Genomic DNA, 18,731 nt, shown 5'->3' with positions numbered 1-18,731 from the left:
AGTTCTTTGAGGCAGTCTCTACATATTTTACTAATTTGGTAGAATTGCAATAACGTGAGAAATTCCTATTTCATCTAAAAATACTGACTGTGGGAACAGGTTTGTTGGCTGACATTTACCTCTTTAAATTCAGAACCCAGCTGTGCCCATGGTGTTTCCCTTGAGAGCCTTTCAAATTATATTTTTAATGTAAACAGTGTTTGAGAGAGAAAGAGAAAATAATGTTTTAAAATAGCATTGACGTAGATGATTACCCATGATCTAATTGAATGGCAGAGTAAGCTTGGTGGACTGAAGAGCTATTGCTGTTCCTAGGATGCTTTCATGCATAAACTTGTCAAAAAGGCTACATTTTGAAATTTTCATTTTAGTCAATATTGGTTCTGTGAACTGATGTTCGACTTAGATAAATCTCATTGACTAGGTCAGTTCTAATTAAGCTTACCTGTCTTTGATGATTCTTTTCACCTTGTGTTTATTTTAGAAATATTTCATTTGTTGCCATAATTATGACTAAGTATTTAGAACTCTGCATCAGCCCTTCTAATCATCATTGTTTTGATACCCAAACTCCATTTTAAGTGCTCTGCATTAAATAGTTTTATCATGAAGTAGTCAACAAATGTCTATCTGTTTATGCTTTGGATATCCTATGTCCCTAGTTTGGAACAGGTTATACAACTTTTTTTTATCTGTTTGCATTGTTTTTTTTATCCTCATTCTCTGGAACTTTAAATTTAGGTTTTGGTCTCATTCCACCCCACACCTGAAGCATTCTATTAGCTGTAATTGTCCTTGTATGTAAAAACTTGTTTTTCCCTGCTTCCCTAGGACCACTCCTCACCCTGAGCCTGGTTTAGATCTTCAGGCTGGGGACATTTCAGCCAAGAATACATTCGGCCCCACCCCACTCCGGCCTATCACCCTCACCTTGACCTCCTTCCACCTATCACATCTCCATCGCCCCTCTCCCAAGTCCCTCCTCCCTACCTTTTATCTTAGCCTGCTGGACACACTTTCCTCATTCCTGATGAAGGGCTTATGCCCGAAATGTTGAATTTCCTGTTCCTTGGATACTGCCTGACCTGCTGCGCTTTTCCAGCAACACATTTTCAGCTCTGATCTCCAGCATCTGCAGACCTCACTTTCTCCACCTGATTGTCCAACTTAACAGCCTAACTGTGCTTTCTCCCCATAACCTTTGATCCCATTCACCCTAAGTGCTATATCTGGCTTCCTCTGGAGTCAGCAGGTTAACTCTTTCTCTCTACAGATTCTGCCAGACCTCCAGATTTTCTTCTGAAATTTCTGGTTTTTATTTCAAATTTTGAGCATCCACAGGATTTTGCTTTTAAATTAGAATTGATCAGTATTCAAACACCCATTGAATTTATCATAACTCAGTGCTGTCATTTCCTACAATCTTTCTTTAAACATTTGATAAAGTATTAGCAACTAGTTATGGATTTGGTAAGGAGAAAAATCCTTATTGTAAGTGGTTATAACATCAAACTCAAATGAAACACTGTATGGTTTTATATTCTGATCTTTTCTGAGAACACAAGTGCGCTGTTGTCTTTGTAGACTAGTTATTCCCCTGCATATGCTTTGGCGTGTTGCCTATTGGTTGCATATGCTTTGGCGTGTTGGAAAGCCAGGAACAAGCTTAAATGCCTCCCTTTTAATGGTCAAACAATTTTTTCAAAATGTAAATTAAGTTTCTGAGAGAAATAGCTAACTAGCTGTTCCACATCTGCATGTTCGTCTTGGAGTGGCATTGTTCCTATCCCTATGGCATTGGTGCAATTAGTAGCATTGAATGGTTTACTAAAACTGGTTTATTTATCAAAATGGCTTTCAACTTCTTGAATGCCATTTCGTATGACTGACTGTTTGGAAGTTGTGTTTTTCGTCAACAAATTTGTCACGGAGATGACTACTATTGCTAATATTGGGAACTGATTACCTATAGAAACTGTGCCCCCAAGTTGCAGTGTTATTCCTTTGTCTTGGTTTACAAAAAATATTGTTGCCTGAACCCTGGCATCTCATGACATTCAGTGAATGCTCTAAGGAAGTGACCTTGCCCTTGACAACTTGTTCTTGGCTACACGTATGATGAGGTTAGCTTTGGCTAGCTTTTCAAACAGAGTTCTTAAAAGCCTGACATGATCTTTCCAAATGTTGTACATCACTGTATACAAAGCAATTACTAAACTAGGCAATCTTTGCTTGGTCAATCTTTGAAATACAGACAGTGTAATTTTCGTATCAAATGTTTCCATGATCTTACCTCTTTCTTCTAAAATCTAATGCGTACGCTCCCAACCTGTTTAACGTTTCCACAAAGATAATTTCTTCAGTTTATCAAGAGGATGATGTAACACCTTATCCAAACCCACCAATACCTCTGCATTTGCCAGCTTCACCACAGCAGTCCCAATACAATCTTATCAGTATTAACAGCAAGACCAGTTCCTTATTTCCATTATTTTCTGAGAAAGTGTATAGACATATATCTTTGCTACCCAGGAATGCTAATGTTTTTTTTAATACTAGGTATTAATCTTCTGCCCTTCTGCATCCTTTTTACTGCTCTAACATCCCACATCATGTATGGGCATAGTAATTGGAAATAAGTATAGGTGAATTTCATAACAGAGGGACAAAAATTCAGAAAGCCGTTGGAGACCATTTATGAACGTATGAACACTCAGCTCGCCAAGTCTTCATTGCCATTCAATAAGATCATGGTTGATCTAATTTTAATCTCAAATACCCATTCTGGCATACCCCCAATAATTTTTTTTGCCCTTGGTAATCTAGAATCTAACAAACTCTCTCTTAAAAAATATTTGAAGATTCTGCATCCATTCCCTTTTGAGAAAGTGCATTCCAAACTGAGACTTTTTTTCCTTCATCTCTGTCTGCTAAATTGGTCTTGCCAATGTGCTGTATAACTGAAATATTCCCTTCCTACTCTTACATTCAATTCTCCTCCCAAAACCTGCTTTAATTTGCATATAGAATGTGAGTGCCACTGGCTGGTCATTTATTGCCTGTTCCTAATAACAGTTGAGGTGGTGATGGTGTGCTGCCTTCTTGTACTAGTGTAGTCCATGTGCTGTGTCGGTAGAATGAGTTCAAACACCTGGTCAATAAAACATACCATTCCATTAACTTCTCTTGATCACTTGCTGTACCTACATATGAACCTTCTTTGACTCCTGCACAGTTCTCCCAGATTTCTCTGCATCTCTGAGCTCTGCAACCTTTTACCATTTAGATAATGTGCATTTTTAAAATCCTTTCTGCCGAAATGGGCAATTTCACATTTTCCCATGTTATACTCCATTGCTCACTCACTTCACTGATGTACATCTCTCTGTAAGCTGCTTATATCCTCTTCACAACTCAGGTTCCTTACCTATCTTTGTGTTATCAGTAAATTTAGCTACCACATCTTTTGTCCCTTCATCTAAATTATTTATGTAAAACTGTAAACTGTTGAGGCCTGCGCACCAACCTCTGTGACACACCACTTGTTACAACCAGCTAGTCTGAAAAAGACTCATTTACTTCAATTCTCTGCTTCCTAATGGCCAGCCGATCTTCTATCCATGTTGTATATGTGTTAGCACCATGAGTTTTTATTTCCTTCAATAATCCAAGATGGAGAATGGGAAAAAATTCTGGCTGTAACAGCTACTCTTTTTTTTTGAGGTATTTTAGGTGCTGAAGGTGACTTCCTCAAATTCCAGGAGCAGCAATTACTGTTTCATATGCTGTTGCATTGTTTTGGAACTTTGGAGAAAAAAAAAGTCAAAACAACAGCCGAAGGCCATTGTACACATTGGAACCAACAACATAGGAGGGAAAAGGTTGAGATTCTGAAGGGAGATTGCAGAGAGTTAGGCAGGAATTTAAAAAGGAGGCCTTTGAGAGTAGTAATATCTGGATTACTCGCGGTGCTATGAGCTAGTGAGGGCAGGAATAGGAGGATAGAGAAGATGAATGCATGGATGAGGAGCTGGTGTACGGGAGAAGGATTCACATTTTTGGATCATTGGAATCTCTTTTGGGGTAGAAGTGACCTGTACAAGAAGGATGGATTGCACCTAAATTGGAATGGGACAAATAAACTGGCAGGGAGATTTGCTAGAACTGCTTGGGAGGATTTAAGCTAGTAAGTTGGTGGGGTGGGGGTGGTTGGTATTGGGGCCCAGAGAGATAATGAGGAACGAGATCAATCTGAGACTGGTACAGTTGAGAACAAAGGCAAGTCAAACAGCCAGGGCAGGCAAGGACAAAGCCATAAACAAAGTAGGGCTGATAAATTAAATTGCATTTATTTCATTGCAAGACAGATGAACTCAGGGCATGGTTAGGAACATGGGACTGGGATATCATAGCAATTACAGAAACATGGCTCAAGGATGGACAGGATTGGCAGCTTAATGTTCCAAGATACAAATCCTACAAGGACAGACAGGGAGGCAAGAGAGGAGAGAGTGTGGTGTTTTTGATAAAGGAAAGCATTATATCTGTACTGAGGGAGGATATTCTCAGAAATACAGCCAAGGAAGTTATTTGGGTGGAACTGAGAAATTAGAAAGGGATGATCACCTTATTGGGATTGTATTATAGACCCCCTAATAGTCAGAGGGAAATTGAGAAACAAACTTGTAAGGAGATCTCAGTTATCTGTAAGAATAATAGGGTGGTTATGGTAAGGGACTTTAACTTTCCAAACATAGACTGGGACTGCCTAGTGTTAAGGGTTTAGATGGAGAGTGTGTACAAGAAAAAATTCTGATTCAGTATGTGATGTACATCTACAAGAGAAGTTGCAAAACTTGATCTACTCTTGGGAAATAAGGCAGGACAGGTGATTGAGATATCAGTGTGGGAGCACTTTGGGGCCAGCGACCATAATTCTCTTAATTTTAAAAGAGTGATGGAAAAGGATAGACCAGATCTAAAAGTTGAAGTTCTAAATTGGAGAAAGGCCAATTTTGATGATATTAGGCAAGAACTTTTAAAAAGCTGATTGGGTGCAGATGTTCGCAGGTAAAGGGATGGCTGGAAAATGGGAAGCCTTCAGAAATGAGATAATGAGAGTCCAGAGAAAGTATCTTCCTGTTAGGGTGAAAGGAAAGGCTGAAAATGTGTTGCTGGAAAAGCACAGCAGGTCAGGCAGCATCCAAGGAGCAGGAGAATCGACGTTTTGGGCATAGGCCCTTCTTCAGGAATGAGGAGAGTGTGCCAAGCAAATAAGATAAAAGGTAGGGAGGAGGGACTTGAGGGGGGGCAATGGAGATGTAATAGACAGGATAGATCGAGTGAATCCATAGAGTATAAAGGCAGTAGGAGTGTACCTGAGAGAAATCAGGAGGGCAAAAAGGGGAAATGAGATAGCTTTGGCAAATAGAGTTAAGACAATCCAAAGGGTTTTTACAAATATTAAGGACAAAAGGTTAACTAGGAAGAGAATAGGGTCCCTCAAAGATCAGCAAGGCGGCCTTTGTGTGGAGCCACAGGAGATAGAGGAGATACTAAACGAGTATTTTGCCACAGTATTTACTTTGGAAAAGGACATGGAAGATATAGAATGTAGGGAAATAGATTATGACATCTTGAAAAATGTCCATATTACAGAGGAGGAAGTGCTGGATGTCTTGAAATGCATAAAGGTGGATAAATCCCCAGGACCTGATCAGGTGTATCCTAGAACTCTGTGGGAAGCTAGGGAAGTGATTGCTGGGCCTCTTGCTGAGATATTTGTATCATCGGTAGTCACAGGTGAGGTGCCGGAAGACTGGAGGTTGGCTAACGTGGTGCCACTGTTTAAGAAAGGTCACAAAGACAAGTCAAGGAACTATAGACCAGTGAGTCTGACGTCAGTGGTGGGCAAGTTGTTGGGGGAGTCCTGATGGACAGGATGTACATGTGTTTGGAAAGGCAAGGACTGATTAGGGATAGTCAACATGGCTTTGTGCGTGGGAAAACATGTCTCACAAACTTGATTGAATTTTTTGAAGAAGTAACAAAGAGGACTAATGAGGGCAGAGTGGTAGATGTGACCTATATGGACTTCAGTAAGGCATTTGACAAGGTTCCCCATGGGAGACTGCTTAACAAGGTTAGATCTCATGGAATACAGGGAGAACTAGCCATTTTGACACAGAACTAGCTCAAAGGTAGAAGACAGAGGGTGGTGGTGGAAGATTGTTTTTCAGAATGGAGGCCTGTGACCAATGGAGTGCCACAAGAATCGGTGCTGATTCCTCTACTTTTTGTCACTTACATAAATGATTTGGATGCAAGCATAAGAGGTACAAGTTAGTAAGTTTGCTGATGACACCAAAATTGGAGGTGTAGTGGACAGCGAAGAGGTTTACCTCAGATTACAATGGGATCTTGGCCAGTGGGCTGAGGAATGGCAGATGGAGTTTAATTCAGATAAATGTGAGGTGCTGCATTTTGGGAAAGCAAATCTTAGCAGGAATTATACACTTAATGGTAAGGTTGTAGGGAGTGTTGCTGAACAAAGAGACCTTGGAGTGCAGGTTCATAGCTCCTTGAAAGTGGAGTCGCAGGTAGATAGGACAGTGAAGAAGGTGTTTGGTATGCTGTCCTTCATTGGTCAAGACTATTGAGAACAGGAGTTGGGAGGTCATGTTGCGGCTGTACAAGACATTGGTTTGGCCACTGTTGGAATTTTGCATGCAATTCTGGTCTCCTTCCTATCAGAAGCATGTTGTGAAACTTGAAAGGGTTCAGAAAAGATTTACAAGGATGTTGCCAGGTTTGGAGGATTTGAGCTGTAGGGAGAGTTTGAACAGGCTAGGGCTGTTTTCCCTGGAGCAGCGGAGGCTGAGGGGTGACCTTATAAATGTTTATAAAATCATGAGGGGCAAGGGTAAGATAAATAGACAAAGCCTTTTCCCTGGGATGGGGGAGTGCAGGACTAGAGTGCATACCTTTAGGGTGAAAGAGGAAAGATGTAAAAGAGACCTAAGGGACAACTTTTTCATGGGTGGTATGAGCTCATTCATGGAATGAGCTGCCAGAGGAAATGGTGGAGGGTTTTACAATTGCACCATTTAAAAGGCAGCTGGATGCGTATTTGATTTGGAGGGATATGGGCCAGGTGCTGGCAGGTGGGACCAGATTTGGTTGGGATATCTGGTTGGCATGGATAAGTTGGACTGAAGGCTCTGTTTCCGTGCTGTACATCTCTATGTCTCTAACCCTTCATATAGCACCTTATCAAATGCCTTCTAGAAATCTAATTACAATACATCCACTGTTTCCCCTTTATTCAAAACATGTCAAAGGAGTCCATTAAATTAACTAAATGTGATTTCCCTTTGTCAAAACCATTTGACCATGTCAGATTACCTTAAACTACTTGCCCTGTTATAATATCTTTAATAACAGCTGTTAATGTTCTATATGACAGATGCTAAAGCAACTGGCCTGTAGTTCACTGCTTTCTGCCTTCCTGAATAAAGCAGTTACATTTGTTATTTTCCAGTGTAAAGAAATCTTCTGTCTGAATGTAATAAACTTTGGAAAATTTAAACTAACACATCGCTATCTTGTTACTTTTGAAATCCATCAGGACCTGGGGACTTGAGAATTCACAGTTTCAACAACTTACTCATTACTTTAATCTACTTTACTAGTTCCTTTGCAATTGTAATTTTCTCCTTTTCAGTTCTTGATTTACAGCTATTTCCAGGATATTACTTGTATGCTGTCAAGTGAATATCAATGCACAACATCTATTCAGTTCATCTGCCATTTCCTCCTCACCCATTACTCATTCTCCAGCATCATTTCCTATCGAACTAACACTTACTCGTTTTATTAAAAATCTGAAGAAACTTCTGCTTGTTTTTATATTTTTGGCTAATTTTCTCAAATTCTATTTTTTAACTCCATATTAATTATTTAGTCAATCTTTGCTCTCGTTTCATATTCTATTCAGTCTTCTAAAGATATTACCTATCTTTGAACAATTATATAGCTTTTCTTTGAGTTTGATACTATCTTTTACTTTTGCAGTTAACCACAGATGATGGAGTCTAACTCTCTAGAATTTTTCTCATTTTTTAATGTATTTGTTCTGCACCTTCTGAAATTTCCCTTTAAATGTTTGCCATTTCATTTCTGTTGACTATCACTTAACCTAAATTGGCGGTTTGCTTTCGCTAGCTCTACTTTCATTTGTCCATATTTGTCCTTGTCTAAATTCAAAACAGTCATCTCGGGCCCACACTTCTCTCTCTCAAACACTATGTCAAATTCAAACATATTATGGTTGCTTCTACCCAGAGATGCTTTCACTCTGAATTCAGTAATGAATCATATCTTGTTGATTGAAACCTGGTCTCGATAGCTTGTTCTCTAGTTGATGCTATAACCTGCTGATCTAAGAAAATGTCCTGAAAACATGTAATTAATTCTTCATCTAGATTACTTTTTAGTCATCTTATTTTACCAGTTTATATTTACATTAAAATCCCCATGATAATCACTTCTGACAAGCTTCTATTATTTCTTCCTTGACACCCTGTCCTGCCAAATGTTTACTGTTAGTTTATTTAAAGGCATCTCAATCCACGATCCGCCATATTGATGGTTGATGAGACTAAAAGTGTTAAGCAGAAAATAGAAATGAATATAAATGTCTAGATAAATAATTATTTTCAACAAAGCTGTGGAAAAGACAAATATTTGACTCCTGCTTTGAAATGAGGTTTGAATGAAGTGATGGCAAGTTATTGTCTTTTAAAAGAACTTAAACTTAATGCCAGTTCTAGAGTTAGGATTTCTCACTAGCAGGAAAAGTCTTATCATTTTCACACCCCAGAGAAATGATGATAATTTAAGGTGTCAGTTGTGGGAATGCCCAAATAAGGTCAATATTGAGCTAATGACTATTGTTTATTGGGAGTCAGAGAAAAAAATGAACCCCATTAGGCATTGGGAAAGGACCATGGCATTGCGTACCTTTGAGATGAGAACTGGGAGAATTTAAGCAAAGATTGGTAAATATGGTAACAACTTCTGAGACTCTACACTACTTGCAAAACATGCTGTGGGACAATTTACTGGAAAACTTCAGGCATGTTGCCATCAACTTACATCAGGTCATGGGAGATTTTCCAAAAAGCTGACTGATGTACCAGAAAGCTCAAAAGATCATTCTCTTGTTTGGACCCTACAGAAAGTAATTAGATTTAATTTGGGTGGCCAAATAGAGAGTAAAAATGTAGATGATTTTAAAGTTCAAAATTTAGGTGTGTATTTCCTGCTTTTTGAATCCAAAACAGTGCCCATAGTGTACGGGCACAATTTTTGCAGTGAGTTATGCTGGACATCATAGTGATGAGGATGTTGATGCATGACCAGCAGAGGTATGCAGCGTAGGTAGATCATGACAATCAGCATGTAATGCTGATTACATGCCAATGCCACTATTCTGAAATCCATTATTCAAGCTTATTTTTCAAAATCTTTAATGGAATGTTGGTGTCACTAACGAGACAGGATTTGTTGTTCATCCCAGATGACCTTATGCTGAGAACCTTGCTAGGCCTTTTCATATATTAGTTAAGAGTCAACTATATTACTGTGAATGTGGAGTCATCATTGGATCGGAATGGGTAACTTCCCCAAAGGACATTAGTGAGCCAGATGTGTTTTTACAATAACGAATGATTGCTTAATAGTCAGCATTATTAGGACCAGTTTATATTAGAGATATATTAATTGAATTTAAGTTCCACAAGCTGCCATGATCAGCCAATAGTCTGGACCTCTGGATTACTGCCAGGTTCAGTGAGACGACTGTTTGACAACTGTCTGCATGATCTCTTAATCCCATTGGCCTGATCACTTGTTCAGCTGCAGGGAGGACCTCAACAGCATCATTCAAAGAAATTATCAACCACTTTCATATTAGCTGCTGCTGGGTTTATACCGACTAATGCTACAATTCTATGAGCATTTTGATAAAGTTGATAAAGTATATCGGGACTGGGGTAGTAGCTGCTGAAGGATTTGTTTCAGTTTCAGTGCTTCTGCACAAACTATTTTGGTCCAGCCATTCCTGATGTTGTAGAATTCTCCTTAGAATAAAACATGACCAGAAGAATTAGCATAGCCAACATGGAGCAGAACAAGTTTTGAGAAGACGAAGGGGAGAAGGAGCCTCAGCAGGAGAGCATAGTGATTCATGGTTGCTCCGTAGGCAGTTCTTCAACCTACCTGAACGTTGGCACGGAATACTGTGTGCAGTTACTTTGCTACAATAAGAACATTGTCACATTTCTAATTGATGTTATTACTGGAAAGGTTAGATCTTAGACTGAAACCAGGCTGGTAGATTATATTTTTTATTTGGTTTTAAGGAGGTGGTCTTTTATTGAAACACAAGCAGGTAATACTGCAGATTTAGTTTTAATAATAAAACAGTATTTTATTCCACATTAAAAGAAGAAGAAAAAAGAATAAATCAAACTAATTAAATATTATACAAAAGACCAGAGAGGATTCTATTCTCTAACAAACAACAACAAAAAAAATTCAATGAAATTTATAAAACAATGCTGATATGATTTACAAAGGTCAACTAATCGCATTGCTCATCGTACTTTGCTCATTCTGTGTACCTTTAGTAAATTCCGCTTCTGGGACTGTCAGTTCCAGAAACCTATTTGCGGCTTTATTGTTTTGGGGTGGAAGTTGGGTGGTATCACATTTTAATCTTTAATGTTTAAAAGATGCTTTATTCTGTTAATGAAACTGTTGCCGTCTTAAACTGGCTGCCTTCCTGAAAGCATGATAAGCAAATTAAAGGAATTATTTAAGAAATCACTCCTCCTTCTATTTTTGTCTCCATGTATTCCAGATGTAAATAACAGCAGTGCTCTCCAAGCCATGCTACACCAGACACTCTACTTTCCTGACCAACTTTCAGGACATATCAACAAGGAGGACAAGGTGCACAAACTATGTTAGTCTTGACTGTTTGTTCAATCTTAAACTATGTGGGGAAAAATGGCAATGACTGCAAGTTTTTATGATCTGTGTTGGTAAACCAACAAGACTGGCTTCTTATTTCTCCACGTCGCAATCCGGAGACCGATGGATAAACAGTTGAGAATAATTTTAACCAAAGGAGAAGCATGTTAATGACTTTGCAACAAGTAAATAAAATTAAATCTTACATGGAACTTCAGAGTAATCCAGATCGATACTTGCAGAGGGATATAAGCCGAAATTAATGTTTCTCATGTTATAAATAGATTCTTAAGTGAATAATATGTTTAATAGTTTTCTTTCCCAATTTAAAACATCTGAGTGCTATGAATTGTGTATGACTGAGCAGTGGTTACGTGACAGGAGAAAGAAAGAAGACTGGCAAAGCAGTTTTAATGAGCCACAAAGCCTTAGATGCTTTGCGAAATATACTACTGTATTTCCAGGTCTTGACCTTTTGTAGGATATTGCCAACTGTTGGAATCTTCTAGGAAAAGGTGAGGACCGCAGCTGCTGGAGATTAGAGTTGAAAGCGTGTCGCACTGGAAAAGCATAGCCAGTCAGGCAGCATCTGAGAGTCAACAAGATTCAGGAATGTTGGAATCTTCCAAAAGACAACTTCTGTGTTCATCATCCAAAATAAAAATGGTGGGTGAGTTCCTTAGGTGGAATGTCCAGAGCACTGGTCAAAGGATAGGCCCACTGGCAAAAGTGTTAACTGCCAAGATTGACAGTTGGAACCCAATGGTCTCCAAAATGTGTCCGAGAGATGTTCCCTGAAACGTGCTGCGAGTTGGCATCCTGTGTCCCTGATGTAGAGGAGACCACATCGAGAGCAGCAGACATGGTAGATAAGGTGTTTGGGTGTGCTGGAAAATCTCTGCCGGATGTGAAAAGATCCTTTGGTGCCTTGGATGGAGGTGAGGCGAGAGGTGTGGCGCAGGTTTTGCAACTCCAGTGGCAAGGGAAGGTGCCGGGTGTGGAGGGTGAGTTGGTGGAGGTGTGGACCTAATAATGGAATCACAGAGGGAATGGCCTCCTCAGAACACAGATGGGGTGGTGAGGGAAATATATCTTTGGTGGTGGGGTCTGATAGCAGGTGGCTTAAATGGTGAAGGATAATGCACTGTATCTGGAGATTGGGGTGGAAGGTGAGGAACAGGAGAGTTCTATCCTTTTTGCGATTGGAAGGGGTGGGTTTCAAGGGCGGAGGTGCGGGAGATGGAGGAGATGTGCTGGAAGATGTGGTTGATCATGTGGGAGGGGAAATTGCGATCCTTGAAGTCGGAGCCTGTCTGGGATGTCCAGGAGTGGAATTGCTCCCCATGGGAGCAGGTACGATGGAGGAATTGAGTTTGAGGGATCGTGTTTTTATTGGTGGGGTGAAGGGGAGTGCAGGGTGTAATCAAGGTAGCTATGGGAGTCGGTGGGTTTCAGTCCAGTCTACTGCAGTCGCTGCTCATAATGTGGATCTCCTTAACGTTAGCTTTGTGGAATAGCTCTGTTCTGTCTGTAGGAATCCCCAATCTCCAAGTTGCTTGTCACTTCAAAAAAACCACTTTACTCTTATGCTAATATTTCTGTCCAATGGAGCACAGTACAAGCTCGCGAAACAACATCTCATTTTCCATTTAGGCATTCTACAGCATTGTTTTTTCAACATTGAATTCAATAACTTCAGAAACTGACTGCATTATATCTGGCCTCCATTTTTCTTACATTCTGTGGCCCCCTTCCTAACTTCCCCCACAATTGTGACATGTTTGTGTCTTGTTCATTTTGCACTCAGTAGAAAGAACCAATTTTCCTCTTTTCCCACCTTAATTTACATGCTTTTCTCATCTTTTATTTCCTTTCTCCACCATTCACAGCCCATTTATCTTTTGTAGTGGACCTCTATACCATTTGTCTTCTTGTTCCTCTTCTGCCTCTACCAGAAGTATAAAAAGAAAACCTATTTTCCAGCACATTTCAATTCTGAAGAGTCATGACAGACTTGAAACATTAACTTTGTACCTTTCTCCACAGACCTGCTGAGTGTCTCTAGCAATCTGTTTTGACTTTTTGTTATCTTTGTAATATTTAGTGATGCATTCTTAGATTTGTTTTTCTCTGCTGTTTCCTACTATTTTCTGACACCCGTTTTCCTGTTCTACTTTTCTGCCTTAACTTCCTTTTACTCTTTAAAGTACCACTTCTTTGCCTAAATGATTCTTTGCCCCAGTATTTCTTTTGAAAACCTCTATTTCTCTAAATGGCAACTTTTCAACAACACTGGCATGATTGAGCCGTGCACCGTCCCATCTGTACAGCGCCCATTTCCTTCCCCTACTGGTGCCTGTGACCCACAAAGTGGAACCCTTTTCTTTGAGGGTCTGATTTTGAATTTAGTACCTGGCTTCTCATACTCTATACGCAGAACCTCTTTCCACGTTCTACCTTTGTTCTTGATACATAAAAGGGCCTCCCACTGTAATTCTTTTTCAGCCCCCATGATGTCCTGAACCCTGGCAGCAGGCAGACTGGAGTCTAGCTCTTTGTTGCGGGGAACAATGTCAATGTCCTCACTATGCTATAAGGTACAACTGCTACTCCCTTCCTTGTCGCTCCCTCAATTTGAATGTATGCGCTGTTATCATTCAAACATGTTGAGAGAGAACCTCAAACCTAATGAACAACTGCAGAGGCTGAGGCTTCTGCAATTCTACGCTGTGTGTGTCCCTTTACTGGCCTCACTCAAGTTTGCATTCCCCTGTCTATGATCAAATTAGAAGATCCTGATTTAACTGGTGTGACTACTTCTCTTAACGAATCCAGACAACATTTTCCTTATTTCATTAACTGCAATGCCTGTAGTTCAGCCACCAGTTAATAAACTCTGAGCCAAGACTGCTTGAAATTCAAACACTTACTGCAAATGTGTTTACCCTGGAACACAGGATTTGCCTGGAACACACCATGCTGCAGGTTTGCACATCATCTGAACTGCCATCCTTAAATGAGTTTAAAATTATTTAATATTATTCACTCAATTATTTGTTTTATCAACTTTAGCCACCAACTCTTTTAATTAAGTTAAAATGTCAGAATAGAAGAGTTCTTAAACACTTATCAAAGATTCACCAGACATATGGCCCCTTTCTTTGTAGCAGAGAAAGAACCAATTCCAATCAGCTCTAGTGAATCCAGATCTATTTCTGTCACAGCTCCTTTACTTGCATGCTCCTTAGGTGATGCTGACTGCGTCCTTGGGGTTTTCGCCTTGCCTGCTCTTTACAGTCATACTCACGGCCTGCTCTTAGAGTCCTCACTACACCTGCTCCTCTGCATGATGCTGACTGCCTATCTTGGAGTCTTCATCTCTCTCCTCTCAAAAGAAATATAATGGAATAATTTAGCTTACATAAAGTTAAGCTGAAATTTTTAAAGTGTACTGAAATAACAAAACAAAGCAGCGCAAGTTGCACCGATTGTAACAAGATTTTGGGATAGAAGACAGAAGAAAACAACTCTACATGAAAGAGCAATCAAGAATGGATAGCAGAGACAAGAGAATTCATCTAAGAGACAAATTACGTAAGGAAAGAAATACACATTTTTCTTTTTTGCCATGGATGAGCTAAGATGGGCCAAACACTTCAGTATTCTGCCATTATTACACATTTCCAACTTGTGTTTGGTCTGAACCAATCTCATTACAGTATCAGTATATCCATTGGGAGAACAATCAACCATTGAAAATAGTATTTGAGACTATGCAAAGTGGAGAATTTCCATTAGTGAGGGAATGGAACAATGTCTGCAAAGGAGAAAAATTATTAGAAACATAGAAATGGAAACATGAGCAGCCCTTCAAACCTGCTGCACCATTCAATATCATCTTGGTTGATCGTTCAATTCAGTACCTTGTTCCTACTTTCTCTCCGAATCCTTTCATCCCTTTTTCCATAATAACTCATACATATATATAAAATTCTTAGAAACATTCAATTTTCTACCCTTACCTGCTTTCTGTGATAGAGCATTCCACAGGCTCACCGCTCTCTGGTGAAGAAATTTCTCCTCAGCCCTAAACGGCCTAAACCAAATCCTTAAAATATGTCTCTTGGTTCTAGACTCCTTAGTCATCAGGAACATCCTATATCTCCTCTGTCTAGTCCTGTTAGAATTCTAAAGGTTTCTATGAAGTTCTATGAGAAGTAAGGCTGCTAGAAAAAGATGGTTTAATCTTCAGATAGATGATTTTTCTAAATGTGGACCTGAGGAGAAACTTATCACTTGAAGTATAGATGTAACCTTAACCCTAACACACAGAATTGCTGGACAAATTACTCAGATGAATCTCAATCCGAACATTCTCAAACTAAAACAGCCGCCGTTTCTGTATCCGATGGCGCAGCAGACCTACTCTCTTCTACTCTGTATGTTTATATAACGGGGGAAAGAAATGAAAATGCTAATCTGTAATATTACATAAAATAAAATTTAAAGAATAAATCAAACTGAAACCTGTATTTGGTAAATGGAATGAGGTGGACCAAAGGATCATTTTCTGTGCTGTATGACTCTGACTCAATGATGTCAATAAATTCGGTTGCTTTGTCCTGATTAGATTAGATTTCTTACAGTATGGAAACAGGCCCTTCGGCCCAACAAGTCCACACCGACCCTCCGAAGACCAACCCACCCAGACCCATTTCCCTACATTTACCCCTTCACCTAACACTACGGGCAATTTAGCATGGCCAATTCACCTAACCTGCACATTTTTGGACTGTGGGAGGAAACTGGAGCACCCGGCGGAAATCCACGCAGACAGTTGCCTGAGGTAGGAAGTGAACCCGGGTCTCTGGCGCCGTGAGGCAGCAGTGCTAACCACTGTGCCACCATGCCACCCACATCCTGGATGATGTCAAGCTTCTTGAGTATTGTTGGAGCTGTCCTTATCCAAGGAATTGGAGTATATTCTAACACACTTTCCACTTGAACCATTTAGGGCAGGCTTTGAGAAGCAGTTGTTAAGTTATTTGCTGTATTATTCTTAGTTCATGACCTGCTTTTGTAAGCACTGTATTTATATAGCTAGTCCAGTTCAGTTTCTGGTCAGTGGTGACACCCCCCCCCACCCCCACCCCCCCCCCCCCCCCCCCCCCCCCACCCCCCAATGTTGTTAATGGGGGTGTTCGGTGATAATAATGCCATTGAATGTCAAGGGGCAATGGTTAGATTGTCTCTTATTAGAACTGGCAATTATCTGGCATTTATATGGTGCAAATGTTACCACTTTTCAGTTCCAGCTTGGCTACTGTCCAGATTTTGCTGCATTTGGACATGGACTTTCTCAGTATCTGAAGAGTCATGAATGGTGTGGAACATTTTGCAGTTCCAGAGGAAGTTAAGAGTCAACCACATTGCTGTGGGTCTAAAGTCAAATGTAGTCCATACAGGTAAAGATGGCAGTTTTCCCCTTAAAAGATATGAGTGAGCCAAATGGGTTTTCCTGACAATTTGCAATGGTTTCATGGTCATCAATTAGACTCTTAATTCCAGACTTTTCAGATTCCAGCATCTGTCATGACGGAATTTGAACACAGGTCCCCCCAGAACGTTACCTGGGTTTCTGGATTAACAGACCAGGGATAAAATAAAGAATTCAGGGGTGACCTTTACTCAATGGTGCAAGATGTGGCCATGGATCCTTTGTGATTGAACAGGCTGATTCTTGAACCTTAGAATTAGGGGAGGATATCCCATGAATAGTGGGGCTTGGTGTGCAGGATTGGGTCAATTTTCTTTCCTTCACTATCACACTCTTCCTCATATTAAAATATTTGTATTGGAAACATGATACAGTTTGTTGGACAGGTTATCACCATTTTAAACAATATGTAGCAAGTTCAGTAATTAAGCTGCTACTTTTCAGGGACAGCTTCATAGTGTCTTTGCATCATTTTATTGTTCTCCCTGGAACACTTTGCATTTGAAATAAAAACCTGGCAGGGAATGTTTCTCAACCCTCTGGACATGGTGTCTAGTCCATTGTAGGTGGTTTTTACAAGAGTGTATGTACATATCTTCAATGTTTCCATACATATAAATAAGCTACAGTATGCAGATGACTGCATATTGCCCAGTCTACACCAGATTGACAACCACTCATGAAGGATGTTAGCATTCGTTTGATGGTCCTTCCGCAGGATTCAGTCAAGACTTTGCTGTTGGAGCTTCTCTCGTGTGTCAATGTATTGCTGATACACAGTCCAGGTCTCACTATAATACAGGAACATGGAGATGAAAACTACTCTAGAGTCTAGGCTTTTGGCTGACTTGTAGATGTTGACTAACATCCACAAGTCAGGAAAGGCTGAGGCACTTGGGGCTGTTCTCATTGGAGAAAAGAAGGTTTAGGGGAGATTTGATGGAGGTGTATAAGATGATTAGGGGTTTAGATAGGGTTGACAGTGAGAACCTTTTTCCGCTAATGGAGTCAGCTGTTACTAGGGGACACAGCTTTAAATTAAGGGGTGGTAGGTATGGGACAGATGTTAGGGGTAGATTCTTTACTCAGCGGGTTGTGAGTTCATGGAATGCCCTGCCAGTAGCAGTGGTGGACTCTCCCTCTTTATGGTCATTTAAGCGGGCATTGGATAAGCATATGGAGGTTATTGGGCTAGTGTAGGTTAGGTAGGCTTTGGTCGGCGCAACATCGAGGGCCGAAGGGCCTGTACTGCGCTGTATTTTTCTATGTTCTATGTTAACATGCTGGCTTAGTTTGTAGAAGGCTGAGCTAGCTTAGTTAACGCGGTGTTTGATCTTCTTGTCAATGATTGCCTTGTGAGACCGTTTGAGAAATGCTGAACATATTCAAAAATCTCTCCTTCAACATATGGAGTTGAAATATTTGGCTGACTAGGACTGTTTTGGTACGTTTTGCCAATCTCAGGGACAAGTCTCTTGTATATAGAATTGAAAATTTCATGAGTGGTTGTCAATCTAGTGTAGACTGGGCAATACTGTAGTTTATTTATATGTATGGAAACATCGAAGATATGAGCAAGAATAGGCCATTCCGCCCTTGGAGTCTGATCTGACATTCAATATGATCAGTCAATGTGGTGTCAACTTAGGCTTGGCTAGAAGGCATCTGAGGTTAGAGTTTCAATCTCAGCAACATTTAATACTCACGCCAGAGGGCAATTGATATTTGTTGAGGTCAATAACCACAGTCAGATAGATTGAATAATATGGAGGCTGTCACACAGTATTGATTGACACTGGTCCTGATTTTGAAGGTGTCTGGTTCAAATCTTCCACTTAAGACTGTTGCAGTCGTAACACCATGTTGGAGTTGCGGGATTGTGAAGACGTTCCTTGAACATCCAAATTTCTGGATGACAATCCACACAGCTTCACAATCAGTTGTTTGTGAGTCTTTAACCCTACCACCAAAAAAAAAGCAAATTTTGAAAGCATTACATAAATATTTATATTTTCTGACATTAATAGATTTTAGTTTTTTGGTAACCTTTCTATTCTCTATTCTTTTATTCAGCAAGTCACACTCTGACAGGATGTAGTTTTCAAGCTTTGACAAGGTCCTCTTCTGTGGAATTTATACACTAATGACCACTGACAGAATTTACCCTGTAATCTCCCATCCATCTTGAGTCTGTTTC

General features: G+C 40.0%; 1 protein-coding gene across 2 annotated transcripts in view; it reads left to right on the top strand.

Annotated features, from left to right (window-relative positions):
- Positions 1-15,663, top strand: part of itfg2 (integrin alpha FG-GAP repeat containing 2) — a 91,540-nt gene extending 75,877 nt beyond the window's left edge. For both annotated transcript variants that reach the window (XM_060839855.1, XM_060839854.1), the window contains one exon: positions 10,925-15,663. In XM_060839855.1, coding sequence (XP_060695838.1) covers positions 10,925-11,034 — 110 coding nt within the window. In that variant the 3' untranslated portion in view covers positions 11,035-15,663. The remainder of the gene's footprint in view (positions 1-10,924) is intronic.
- Positions 15,664-18,731: the final 3,068 nt, after the last annotated feature.

This window comes from Hemiscyllium ocellatum, chromosome 19 (assembly GCF_020745735.1).
Source record: "Hemiscyllium ocellatum isolate sHemOce1 chromosome 19, sHemOce1.pat.X.cur, whole genome shotgun sequence".
NCBI classification, from domain to species: Eukaryota; Metazoa; Chordata; class Chondrichthyes; order Orectolobiformes; family Hemiscylliidae; genus Hemiscyllium; species Hemiscyllium ocellatum.
The sequence above is the reverse complement of the archived record's forward strand: the minus strand, read 5'-3'. Positions and strand labels throughout refer to the sequence as shown.